This window comes from Diadema antillarum, unplaced genomic scaffold (assembly GCF_040938485.1).
Source record: "Diadema antillarum isolate AM-2024a unplaced genomic scaffold, OU_Dant_1.0 scf00000195, whole genome shotgun sequence".
Taxonomy (NCBI): Eukaryota; Metazoa; Echinodermata; class Echinoidea; order Diadematoida; family Diadematidae; genus Diadema; species Diadema antillarum.
The window spans coordinates 145,423-159,540 of record NW_027271084.1 but is presented as its reverse complement, the minus strand read 5'-3'; the positions used below and the strand labels follow the sequence as shown (position 1 = coordinate 159,540).

At 40.2% G+C, this 14,118-nt stretch overlaps 1 protein-coding gene across 1 annotated transcript in view; it reads left to right on the top strand.

The window, feature by feature from the left end:
• Window positions 1-14,118, top strand: part of LOC139723596 (ubiquitin carboxyl-terminal hydrolase 24-like) — a 63,196-nt gene that overhangs the window by 16,207 nt on the left and 32,871 nt on the right. Inside the window, exons 11-25 of the mRNA XM_071634830.1 lie at window positions 291-386; window positions 933-1,094; window positions 3,264-3,347; window positions 3,896-4,045; window positions 4,713-4,844; window positions 5,849-6,037; window positions 6,547-6,687; window positions 7,272-7,438; window positions 8,517-8,697; window positions 9,203-9,301; window positions 10,101-10,223; window positions 11,193-11,317; window positions 12,112-12,196; window positions 13,072-13,218; window positions 13,811-14,007. Coding sequence (XP_071490931.1) covers window positions 291-386; window positions 933-1,094; window positions 3,264-3,347; window positions 3,896-4,045; window positions 4,713-4,844; window positions 5,849-6,037; window positions 6,547-6,687; window positions 7,272-7,438; window positions 8,517-8,697; window positions 9,203-9,301; window positions 10,101-10,223; window positions 11,193-11,317; window positions 12,112-12,196; window positions 13,072-13,218; window positions 13,811-14,007 — 2,078 coding nt within the window. The remainder of the gene's footprint in view (window positions 1-290; window positions 387-932; window positions 1,095-3,263; window positions 3,348-3,895; window positions 4,046-4,712; window positions 4,845-5,848; window positions 6,038-6,546; window positions 6,688-7,271; window positions 7,439-8,516; window positions 8,698-9,202; window positions 9,302-10,100; window positions 10,224-11,192; window positions 11,318-12,111; window positions 12,197-13,071; window positions 13,219-13,810; window positions 14,008-14,118) is intronic.

The window sequence follows — 14,118 nt, the reverse complement described above, 5'->3', positions numbered from 1 at the left end:
CTACCAACTGGAACATTTTTTTTTTTCAGTATGAAATATTAAGAGAATGTACTTTCAAAACTAGAGAAAATTCTTCCTCTTAGATTTTATTCACAATGAATAAGTGGTACTTCTCACATTTTTAAACTAAAACATGATACTGGTGTTTGCTTGGAAAGTGTGTCAGTTTCTGTTTGTGTGTGTGTTCTATTTAATTAATTTTATTCCGTGCATCAGTAAAATTTTAGATGTTCCTTCTATGGATAAGATTTCTGACTTTTTATGCTCACTTTTCGGTTGGAAACTTGCAGGCGTGGAACAACGAAAATGAGCGTGTGCAAGAGAAGCTGCTGAGTCTGATTGGTCGGATAGGGAGGGATGCCCGCAGCTCCAAGACAACGTGCAAGGTAGGGACATGCTGACGTTTTAACAGCTGGTTGCAAGTATCATGCGTCCTCGGCCCTCTCCTCTTCCCCCACCTCTTCCCCCAATGCCACCCCCCCCCCCCTCGAAAAAAAAAAGATAGAGATGCACATGCAAAACAAAACAAAATAGATAAAAACTAAGATTTCTCATAAATGCTCATCTTTTTCTTCAGGCTAAATTTGGCAGGAAACTATGTTTACTGCTATTCTGTTGTCCTGTCCTGTTGCAAATACTGACTCCTCACTTGCAAGGACCTGAAAGCAATCCCCTGTTATATAGCTTCATGTTTTGTTTTGGTGCATTTTTTATTTGTATGTTTTGTTTTTGTTATCTAGCTGTCCTGTTGCAAATACTGACTCCTAGCTTGCAAGGATCTGAAAGCAGTCCCCTGTTATATTTTCAATTGTTTGCTAGTATTATATGGCTTGAGTGTAGTTTCATCTGTTGTTTTGGTGCATTTGTGTGTGTGTGTGTGTGTGCTTTGTTTTTGTTGTCTAACTGTTTTGTTCCCCTTCTCATTATCCCAGGTCCTGGAACTGCTGTGGGACCTGGCCCACCTGCCAGCCATCCCCAAGAACCACATGGAACACGCCCTGGAGGAGCACCTGGTCATCCTGAGCGACTCGTTGGCCGTTGGCATGCAGATCAAGAACAAATACGTCGCCAAGTGTGTCGATGACATCAAGAGGGTATGTGGCAGAGCTTTTGTAAGCAAAGAGTTTGATCGCAAAATAGGCGAAGGGCCATTTAATTTTTTTTTTTAAAGTCCATCATCAGATAGAGCATTTAAAACTTTCCATTGATACTTGTATAATAACAGTGAATATTCTTGAATGTATGATTAAAAATATCCCATATTTTCTTTGGTTTTTTGGTGTTTTTTAGCAGCTTGAGTCACAAATGTCTCAAGTCAACTAAGAATGGAGTTAACCCGTTTTGCCATAAAACTCTTCAAGTCTTGTGAACAACTGGTTATCTCTGAAGGTGGCAGATTCAGACATACCTCTTTAACCCTATTTTAACTTTCGCGCCACGATTCTGCAACGTGCAAAGATTTTGCTGCGTCGTTTAATGACTTTTTTCATTGAAGTCTCCCGCATATTTTGAGACCAAATTTTCGACGTCCAGGTACTTCGTTCTGATGTTACGTAATGTTTTGCATATGCATGTCAACCCGAAAACGGCTCTAATTCATGATATCGTGTGCAAATCCAATGCAAATTGTGTTTTTTTGTTAAGTTGACATAAATTAGATTATTTCAACTTTAAATCATTGAAATTAATTAATTCTAATGTTGATAAGCTTGAAAGAGTGCCTGCAATGAATTTTGGGAAAAAAACAGTAGAAAACAAAAGGTTGAAAAAACAATGAAATACATAAGAAATTAACAAAACAATAAAAAACGAAAGAAATTGATTTTGATAGTGCTATTTTTTACAAGAAAATTGTTTAATGTGTCTTGAGGAATTTTGACACAAAAATTTAGAAATCCTTCAGTCTTTTTAATGGAGTTACAGGGGAGAATATGATTTCATGCATAAATTTGCATAATTAATTTACTAAACATAGAAAATCAACATTTTGGGATCGTATCACTGTGTAATTGCACCATCAGGGGCCGAGATCTGAAGGGGGGGGGGGGGGGGGGGTCAAATTGACCCCCCCCAGTAAAAACTTGGTCTCAAATAGCCCAGTTAGAATAGGGTTAAGCAGCAGTGTAAAAAACAACTGTCACCACACATGGCAGACAAGCTGTTCCATGCCATAGCTGCACTCAAGATTTTCTTGCTTCCAATGACGTATCATTGACATGGAATAAATTGTGTGGAAAGACTTTTTTTTGTTTTCCCCTTCCTATCCTTTCTCCCCCCACACCCCCCCCCCTCCCCCATAAAGAGAAAGTAGAGAAAATTGATAAATGGATTGCAAAAATTAATGATTTTCATTATCACAAAAATGTTTCTTAAAAGGTGTATCTAGAATGATTTTGAAACTTGAAATGATTGCAGTGATGTCAATGGTTATGATGTGATGAAGATAATGTTAATAGTAATGACAGTAAGAGATAAGTCAAGTAGATTATGGTATAGAAATGAACCCTATTTCATGAAATAGCTGAAATCAGGCTGTATTTTTCAGCCATGCAGTGCTAAGTTATGATATCTTGATTTGTCTGTCAAGTTATATACAGTCAAACCTGCCTTAGCGGCCACCTGTCTATAGCGGCCACTGAAAAATCCCCCCGAGAGAAAAGCCCTGTTAAAGACCCTGTGTATAGCGGCCACCTGTCTAACGTGGCCAGCGGCCACAAATTTTGTTTCCCGCCGTAGCTTTTAACCTGTCTATAGCGGCCAAAACCCAATGCAGCCGTAGCCGAGCCGATAATTCAGCATGTTTTTCTCCTTTGTAGCCGTGCGGGAAACGTTCAGTGATCGCCATTCATCCCTCTTTCAGTCATAATAATGCACTAGTGTTCAGCTTTCTTCACGACAGTACACATACTACTGTGCAACAATTTAATATACACCGGCATGGTTAAATGCATGAAACACACGTGTGTATAAGTACGCACATACATGAACATGTAAGGATGCAACAATGATACATGTACATGTAAGCAATGCACACAAAGTTGGATGACCTGTCTATAGTGGCCACCTGTCTGTAACGGTCACTTTTTCTGTCTCCCTTGGGTGGCCGCTATAGACAGGTTTGACTGTATCAGCTAAATGTCTTTCAACAGATCACAAAATCGTTTTCATCCTGGATATTTAGATTTGTTATTATCAAGGTAGTTGCCAGATTCTTTGTTATGATTTTAACATCTTGCCTTTATTGTGGACTTTTGTGAATGCAGGGACAGTTTGTGGTGCCAGCCATGAGGCAGATCCACCAGATAGCCAAGGGAATCACCAAGCAGAGCTACAACAAGAGTGATAAGGTAAGCAACATTCTCTTTCATTCATCCAGCTCCAGGATATGTTTCATTGTTTAGATATCATGGGTAAATAGTCAATAATTGTATTAAACTTTTTGATCAGATACATTGATACATTTTTTTTTAGCCATCCTCTTCTTTTCTTTGAAGGAGGAGGGGGGAGACTGAGCTTGAATTGTGCCTTTGCCAGTCTATTTCATAATTGGGTAATTTAGTGATACTACCTGATCAAGTGACTGCCATAGTCTGATTGAAAAGAGAGCATACTCTTAATTCTATAATATCTTTCTGCAATTATTTTTTTGTATCTGTGATGGTACAAACCCTCATTTTACCCTAATAGAAATCAGTTCGAAAGCATTCATGTCCTTGAAGACAGGTTTTTGTTTGTTTGTTTGTTTGTTTTTTTTTAGGTTTTCTGCAGTGCTGTCATTCCAAATCAATTGATATGTTTGGAAGCACTTTTAGCACTATATGACAGCGCAGAGCATAACATGCATGGTATTTTGATTCAATACTGTGAACTGCTCTCTCTCTCTCCCCCTGTTTAGAGCCTTCCACAAGAGCTGAACAAGACATACGACATTGTCAAGCTGACCACACAGAGCCTGATGAAGTGCCACAAGATGGCCATCAATGCAGCTGGGAAGGCGGGACTGTCAGGTGCAACCATAGTTGACACAAAATACTCACACGGCGAAGTAAGCGTGTGTCTCCTCACTTCTTCCCCTTGTGATATTGTACAACCTCATCTGTGTTAACCCGTTTGAAGTCTAGTCCTGAGTATACGTGGGCTGGTGTCTATGGGAAATGCACGTTATAGCAAAATCAGCTTGTCCTCAGCGGGTCAAGATGATATTTATAATTGATCCATCATACTCATCTCGTCTGTGTCGTCAGTAATAAATCATTCTGTAGATGCCATCTGGCATCGAAATAGCCATTATTGGTCAAGCATGTGTTGAAGATTAAGTTTTCGTATAACACCCAGTGTAGTAATGTGGATTGAAAATTGTCCTCACCCTTCTCATATTTGTGTTGAGTCCTTTTACTAAATAGACTTTTATGCCCTGAGACTGAATTATTCTTTTGTTATCTCGCCATTACATAAAAAGCAGAAATTGAATATAAGTATCTCTGAATATAAGTGCCATTTCTAATGACAATAGGCCCCCGTTTTTTTTCTAGAAAGTGTATACCACATTTCTGTGACTTTCTGCTTTGCGACTTTAAAGAGACACTTAATTAACTAGTTCTCTGCATTTCATGTACCAGGGGGAACATTAGAAGATATGATATGTAAACATACATTACTAATGTCTGACGACACTACATGCCAATGGTCAACCTGTGTTCTATCATTTCCAGCATGTGGAGATTCATCTGAAATTCCTGGCATTCATCCTGCAAGAGGGGGCGCTGTATCTCCACTGGCATCGGGCAAAGGAACTCTGGGATACTCTCGTCGCCAACCCTGAGGCATGTGAATCAGACCGAGAGGTGAGACGACCTTTGCCGACACCATGAAAATGAGCCAGTCTATGAAACTTATGTGATGATTACTGAATAAATAAATGTAGGAATTTCATTCATCCAACAGCAGCTACCATGCACAAATGTGTTATTGATAATATGAGAATGTGCATGCACAATATGGATGAATGAAAGGAGGCGCTGAAAAGCTAGTCAAGTGTGGCGTATTTTTGTCAAACCACCACTTCATTCATATTAAGTATTTTTGTATTCATAGTTTTAACTACATTTTTGTGCATGCACATCTGTAGCTAAGACGGGAAATATTTCCTGTAGTATACTCTGTACTACACAGTGGTTGATTAGAGTAACATGCATGATGTTTTTGTGTATAATTACCAGGTGTGATGATTTTGATGATACCTGCAATTGCTTAATATCTGTCAACGAGTAAAATGTTGTTATCTAATGCATCGATGTCCATGTTTTGCATTTCTATTGATACTGCTAACAGGATATTGATATACTGACAAGTGTCATAAGGAAATCATGAACAGATTGTCATTAGTTTCCTCCAGTTTCATGTACATTGCGGCCACTCTGCTTTGCTTTCCAATGATCACTAGAATGAACGCCTTCTAAAATTGAGTCTATCACTTGTATGATGACTGGAGATAGCGTTCTGATGTCTGAGACTAGGAGAATCATTCATGGGTTGAGATAATACAAATGCATAATATTTCACAGTGGGGAAATTGTCCTGAATTTCACACTCGAATTAACCATTTGCGACAGTTATGACATGCAAACATACCTGAGATGGGGGAATTTTGTACAAAAATGCTAACATCCCTGAAATTACAGAATTTACATTTAAGCACATGAAATTACATTGAAATTGTCCCCGTGCAAAAAATCAATCATGGAAAAGAATCTGCTCTGTAATAGTTGTGATGATGGGTGTAGACTGATAATTGCGCACCTGTAGAATCTAGCCCTGGTGTGTATGTCATCCCATCCCACCCCTCTAGACCTGCTTTGAGTGGTTCCGCCATGGGCTGACAGACCTTGAGGCCGACACCCAGCTGCAGCTCTTCAAGGACAAGCTGTTGCGGCTGGACCCCTCCCACCTCTCACACATGGGCTTCGACTGCCTGCGCGCCTTCTTCGAGTCCATCAACAACAACAACCACTGCTTGCGCAAGGCTGGTGGGGGACTGGTGAGTTGACCCTGTGACATTGTGTCACACTGTATACGCCGTATATGTAGAGTCTAATTTATCGTTAATCAGGACTTCGTACAATTTCCCAAGGGCTTGAATTTGCAATTGTTGAGTGCAGTAATGAACAGAAAAATGTATGTGTGCATGTCGCATTCATGTCGGCATGAGAGTAGATATTTTCGTGTGTTATTCAATTTACAAATTTACTTGCAAAATTCACAAAAATAAAAACCTTACAAAATATGTGGCATATTCAGAATTATAATTTGATTTGATTAGACTGGATCAACTGGATACAAAGTGTTTTGATTGGAACTGATTGATTAAACTTGACTTCTGGTTGTGATGCCTTTATAGGCAAGCTGAGGTTACTCGATTTAACAATATCCCTTACAATTCAGTGTGAAATATGCAGTCAAAATATTCAGGAGTCAGATGTGGCTTGATTTGTGCATGTGAATTGTCCGGATGACAAGCACTGCTTCGATTTGTGTGAATCCACCCAGATTGTGGAGAAACTTGAGCTGTTTGGACTGGACTACATGTGGAGGATAGTGTTGGAGTCATCCAATGAGTCCATAGCAGAGCTGGCCATCAGGCAGATTATGTGCATGTCATACACCAACCTGTCACAGCGACTCAAGAAGGTGAGAATAATTTCCTTGTCCATGGGCTGATTTTTTTTTCCTTTTATGTACTGTAAAAGTGGATATTTTCGCGTGACTAATTTTTCGGGCTGGGCCGGGTAAGAAGAGTTTCGCGTGTTTTTAATTCCGCGGAATCGAGACATCACGCACAGGAATATATGGCAAGCAAAGATATTCGCACGCTTTTATTTTCGCACTAGTTTCTGGTTGCACGAAATGCGCGAAAATTGCAACACCGCAAAAATGTCCACTTTTACAGTATTCACTTTTTTCCCATTCATCTGTGTCAGTAGAGAATACATGTAGGTCTGAATTTTTAATGTGATGCTTTTTAAGCTGTAGCAGGTAGGTAGAAATGAAGGTAAATGCTTCCTCTCTGTATGTATTCAATGAGGAATTCTGCTGATACAGGTACAGTTTGTTACCTGTTTTTGAGTGATTCATTGGCATATAATTTTCTTCATTTCTAACGTTGACAGCCTACGTATGTGTAGTCCAAAATTCAGAAGAAAAGAAAAATATTTGGCGAAAGACTGTTGTTTGTTAAACGAGGTGTTTAATCATCTTTGTACATTGTACCATAGGATGTGCTGGATCTTCACAAGCACTTCATCTCAGAGTGTTACAAGCGGCTCGGCCTTGCCTACATGGCGGTCAAGGGCACGGCCATGGCCGAGGCTGTCGCCATGGCCACCAAGACACTGACTGCGGCCACCGTCCCAGAAGCAGCCATCGTTCCATCCCCGTCGAGGTATTGCTTTTATCATACAGCTCGACATAATGAGCGGTTAAATGTTGAGTTTAGTGATACAGGGTTGTGATTCTAAGTTGCTTTATTTTATTTTCCATGTTTATATTCCATATTAGCTACATTCATTTTGTCCCAGACCAGTCATTCCAAAATAAGAATATAGAGTAGCACTACTTGGTGATAAACTCCAGTTTAAAATGATTCTATTTGTACTGTCACTGTACTTTGCTCTATACTGTACACTTTACATACATACGTATTCGCCGCTGATAAGGCCGCAACACCGGATAAGCCGCAACCCGACATTGTTGATGAAAAAAAAAACACGGAAAAAAAATCAGAGCAATTTTGTTCTGATCAAAACTTCATTACATTCTACTTTTCTACTTTATTTTGTTTTATAAGAAACTTTGTAATTTCTGTGTGTTTCCACACGTTTCCTATATAACAATAACAACAGTCGGCGCATTGCATGGTCCCATACATGATTATGTGTGTCGGTTAGGCAGGTGGATGGTCTCTTGTGTTGAAAAGACAATAGACGTAGAGTAGTGATTTTGCTTATGCTGGCGTATAGGCCTCACCCCGACTTAACTGCTTTTTGTTGAAAATGGCGCGGCCGTATCGCCAGCGAATATGGTATTTGGTTGATTGCATTGCCACACTGTGACAAAGAAGCCAATGTACATATAAATCACTTGAGTAAGAAGAGAGCCTAAAGTTGGCATGTGTTGAACAAGAGGGGCACCTGTTTGGCAGATTGGAAGGAGTTACAGAATAGCAAGGAATTCTACAAAGAATTGGTAATGTTTTCAGGACAATTCTTTGATTATGACATCATCATGCTCAATCGTACAAATTGTTAGGTGTAAAGTAAATCTCTCATGAAATCATTCTACTAGTTTATACAATATTAATTGCCCTCACTAAAATGGCATTGCCCTTGTCTTCGACTCGGGCAATACAATTCTAGTTCAGGCAATAAATGTTGTACCCCCTCAAGGTCAGTCCATGTTGTATAATTATCATCATTATTATTATTACTATTATGTAATTCACCTCCATTTCTGGCCTCCAGGACGGGCAAGCTGCTAGAGATTGAGCGCCTGCTGCAGCTGGCCGAGACCTACGTGGTGACGGTGGAGGATCAGTTTACCTCTCCGCGCACCATCCTGCCCCATGGCGCCTCCTTCCAGGGTCACACCATCACCATGCACGTCGCCTGCACCGACGCCCACCGCACCGAGTTTGTCGTGGTGGTGAGTAACTGTCTGTGGCTTAGGGGAACGTAGGGTATTCCTGTGGATTTGGGATATTCTCTGTTTAGTGAGAGATACTGCACTCCCTTCTTACCTAGACAGCAACTATTGTTGACCATGAGTGAGGTTATGTGATGTTTGGGTTACCCACAAAATTGAATTTTGGAGCACTAGCTGTTCACTTGGGCATCGGTACAGAAATAGTGATGATAAAAGTGTGTTAAAGGTCCACATTATCATTTCCCATGCACTAACCTTTAGCTTGGTTGACTTGAACTTTGTACGACCTATAATTAGGTAATAGTGCGTGACAGTAGTGTAGTGAATGATTTATGTTACTCTTTACATAATTTTGTGATGAATTAGTGTTCAGTTGTAGATGTTGTGCACAGGTATGTACTGTATGTATAGAATGGCATCCTGAATAAAGCGATGTCTAAGTGATGGCTTGTAAATCTGAAATTCCACAAGGTGTTCCATCCACACTCTTCTTTTCTGTCTATAGGGACACAGTAATGAGACACTGCAGAGTGTGAGGAGCAAGATTGCCCAGCGGCTGAAGACGACACTGGACAATGTCCAGATTATGGCCAACGATAGACTGGTATGTTGTGAATGTTTCTCACCATTGTCTCCTGTCTTCAATATGTATGCTGAATGTGTTTTGAAGATTCAATCTGGTGAATGGATGTATAGAAATCGTTTCCCCTAACTGTTAGTGGCACATACATTAGAACAGTTACCGACTGTTCATAGCCTCAAATAGATCAGATGTTAGTACACTGTCAACTCAAGTTCACACAAATAAGATGATGTGCTCGAGAAATTGATAAATTTGCAATTCTTCATAAAATTGTGATGAAATGTAAGAGTTTGAGGTGCAAACCTTACAATGTTTGAATGCATCGATCTTTCTCCTATATCTTATATACATTTCTGAAACTTGAATAGGTTCTCCTTCTGACATTTGTAAACTCCAGCTGCTTTGAATTTGCTTTTGTCACTGTATACTGTAAAAGTGGATATTTTTGCACAACTAATTTTTCACCCTCTGCCGGGTAAGATGAGTTTCATGTGTTTTTTAAGTCCGCGGAATCAAGACATCAACTGCTGGAACATGTGGCATGCAAAAATATTAGGGTGCTTTTATTTTCACGCTAGTTTCTGGTTGCTCAAAATGCGTGAAAATTTCAACACCATGAAAATTTCCTCTTTTACAGTACAACAAAAAAATAAAAATTGTCAGGATGATTCCACGTTAGCACAAATCCTCTTGAACTTCAGGAGAAGTCTAGGAACTGACGATTTGTTTGGAATCTGAGTGACTTCAAGTTCAAGTCCAGGCAAGCACTGACTGAACCTCCAGTAAGCCATCCACTCACATGTTGTGTCCTCCAATGCAGATGGTGACGACCAAGGACCAGAAGCTGCTGTCCGAGCTCGAGTTTGATGAGGAACAGGACCTCAGCGTCAAGCTGCACGTACCGGTCATATCATCCGTTGGCAGCAGTGCCAGGATAGATGACGTAAGTCTGGTCTATAAGAAATGATAGAAATGTTAAACTGGGTTGTTATTGGGTATGAGTTTTCTTCAAGAATGCCCACTTTTGGGTATGAGTTTTTCTTCATTTCTGCTTGATAATCTCTTGCTTTCATTTTTTTTTTTTTTTTTTTTTTGGGGGGGGGTCTTGTTTTTGTGGAATGTTGTGTTTGTGTGGGGTGTTGTTTTTTTTATTCTTTTTGGTGGGAGTGTTTATTTTTTATGTAAGTAGGTTGCTACTCTGTAGAACCCTTGTGTTGCATGTATTATTCCAGCCCCTCCCACAACATTCACCCCCACAAAAAACAACAACAACAACAACATAACTTAGTTGACAGATAGACATGATATGCATACACACCAAGGAGTAGCCCAGATGTAGGTATTTGATAGAAAAATGTGTTTGAAGTATCCACTCTTCTTCTTAGTGTACAAAGGCAAGCCACAACCAGCTCTACTTTCAGAAACATATTAGTCTTTTCCTCAGGATCCTTTGAGGTGCCATGTCAGCATCCTTCAATTATGTGAACAGAATTTGCACTCAAGATTTGTTTCAAGAATGGCATTTCTGTAGTGAGAGGTACATTGTACAAGTTCAACCATACAAAAACTCTGATGCATGATGGGATAGCTGTTCCATCCAAGGGAAATAAAGGCATAGTAAACCAAGGCAAAAGCACATCAGTGCAGTTGCCTAGGCATGATCATTCGTTTGTATGTTTGACTGTATGTATTTTATTTGTTTTGTTTTGCTTTTGTTTTGTTTTTTGGTTTTTTTTTTTTTTTTTTTTTTTTTGGGGGGGGGGGGGGGTTTGGGGTGTTTTTTTTTAATTCTCTTCCAACTCCAGTGCAGAAAAAGGAATATAAACATTGACTCCTCTTTCTGTCTCCTCACACTTTACATCCACCACTGATCATAAATTCATGAAGTGATGCTATGTTTTCTCCCCCACAGAACATGGGATCCTATGGCCACTCCCACGCATCGGAGCTGGAACGCTCGTTGCCCGGCGTAGTCATGGCAACGGGAGGCCAGGTCTTTGAGATGCTGTATCAGCTGGCCGAGCTGGATGAGCCCAGGTATGAATCACTTTCATTTAAGGCAGGTTTTATTTCACCTATGTGAAAACAGCTTGGGTATATTACACTGATGTTTTCAGAGGGGGTGCTACACCTACACGTACATGTACATTTTCTCTCTACAGTGGCACAACCTTCGGTTGGGGTCTATTACCACTGCTTGCAAGCCCAGATGTCATGTTCCCCACGGAAACTCATTGAACACTTTCAAAAACAAAACATAGCCTTCTGTGAATAACACAAGAAGAAGATTGTTAATGACAGGAAATGGATCACTTTGCTCGTACTATTTCAGAGTGCTGTGAAACAAATGAGAGATTTACCTCATGTATTGATACATGTGGAAATTAAAATTTAAAGCCCGCGGCACACTGTATATGGTCCGACATGTTGAATTTCTGTGACTGGTCGTGGGCTTTCAGCCATTCACAATACAGTAAGATGCAAGCGCACGCAGTGCCCGCTGCATGCACTGTAATACTCATTGGTAAAATGTACTGAAGACAGAACAGTTGTAAGCCTACTCGTAAGGTCAGGTCATATAGTGTGCGTTGGCAGGTCGTACGACTGGGTCTTATGGTCCTAAGGTTGTATAGTCGTGAGTCATATAGTGTGCGGCGGGCTTAAGTTTCACCATGAGATGAAAACAAGTAGGTAATGAATATATGCTTGTGTAATACTTTACCGTGGACAAACCTTAGTGAGCAAATGTTGAAGCCATGTTTCAAATTCCGTAGATAATGTCAATATCTCCTGCAGCTCTCCCCTCTTCCTCTCTCCACATTACTGAGCAGGATTACCGAGAGAGTGCGCAAGCTTCTCATGATGATACCAACCGACCCGTCGGTGCCAGAAGCCCTCGACTCCATTTGCAGACAGGTACATGACATGAGTTGCTGTTGAGCACTCGGCACACAGAGCTGCCAGTCGTTACTTTTTTGCAGTGCTTTGTACTGTTTTTCGTCAAAGAGACTACAGATTTTATTGTATTACTATACATGTCTGCTGCAGGAAAAGTGAAAATGTTGTTTTTCTACCAGAGATATGCCTTTGTAGCCCTCAATATTCTGCAGTGCTGTCTCATTTTGGACCTACCCCTGCTGTTGCTATTGCTAAGTAGTGTACTTCACGTCAGTTCATGCCAGTGTAATTGACTTGTGAAGGGTGTTTTATATTCAGATGTAACCTCTCTTCATTGAAATTTCTGAAACAGATTATGTGATTGTCCTTGTTTGAAATTGCCAATTTTGAATTCAAAGATTGTTTTATTGCCTCAGATCTTGCTAGAACAATTTGTGAATAATCTTTAGGTGGATTTTTGATGATGCTTGGACCAGGTATGTTTCATAAGGCATACATGATTATGCTGAGTGAGTTTGGGCAAAGTACCTCGGGGTCAAAGTTCACTTGTCTTTGGCGATAAATGCCATTTCAAACCTACAATGTATATATAAGGAATGTCCACTGATAGTGTAGATTGGCAGGAATAAGAAGTAAATAGGCAGTTATTTGCATGAAATGACAGTTGGGATAGATCATTAGCAATAAGTTATAGACTACTAGTAAACTGACCTTTCTTTAATACGTCTATGACCTACCCCCCCCCACCCACACATGTGTGCACAAACTTTTTAGTTTGTATTCTTTATTTGAATTTTGTTTGATATTTACAAAATCGTACAAACACATACACACATTGCTAAAATACAAGCTAAGCTTTTTTTCTTTTGATAACTTCTATTTGGATACATCAGGGTTCTGAGAGCATTACAAGTCTTTCAGGAGACCCGTCTGGATCAGAGACCAGCACCAAGGACTCTTCCAGGGCCACCCTAGAGGGCCTGTTTCGCGCCAACAATGTGCATGGCATGTCAGCCTTCCGTGTTCTCTACAATCTTGAGGTAAATATTGCGCAGTTCTCTCTGATTAGAGATTCTGTGACATGCGATTAGTTTTTTCCCTGTCACAGCTTTTAGAGAAGTGGTTATTAAACAGCTATTTTCACTCTTCTGTAAATACTGCACTTGTCTGTATAAATGTGAATGGAAGAAATAAATCTGAGTATTAGATGTTATTCATAGACATAGATTTTCTTGATCATTTCTACCAATGATGGCAGGAGAACTAGTGAAGTGATCACAGGTCAATGCTGTATTTCACATGAGTGTGGACTCTTTCGATGTGAGTAAAAAAGGAAGTTGCCATCAAAATGGATGAAATAGTGTCGCAATACAGTGCTGATTCCTGTAAGGTGATAATCGACAGTACAGATTAGAAATGGGATATGTTGTGCAGTCATGTGAAGTACTCTCATCTAATGTTTAATTCAAAAGTTGTGGATTTCCCTACCATCAAAAGCGGGTGTAAGGTATTAAAATAAAATCATTGTTAATGAATAAATGAACAAGTGCAGATTAGATGATATGTCTCAGTGATGTAACTTCACCATCACTTTAATATCTTCATATTGTCTTATCCATCTCTCCTGCCCAGGTGCTTAGTAGCAAGCTGATGCCCTCCATGCAGGAGGACATTGGCACCCAGACCAGTGCCCAGAACTTTCGGGAGAGCTTCCTGAACACCGGCGGCCTGAGCCTGGTCATCAACGTCCTGCAGAGGGACTCCATCCCACAGGAGGTGGATGGTGAGACACGCAGGGGGTGCTACTCCATCTGTCTCCAGCTGGCCAGGTAGAGGGCGCTTTTTGACCCAAACTTTTGCCAACCAACACTCAAAGGGCACTTTTATGTAGATGAAGATTGGCGAGGGTGGCAGGGATGGTGGAGAAACGTACATAATGA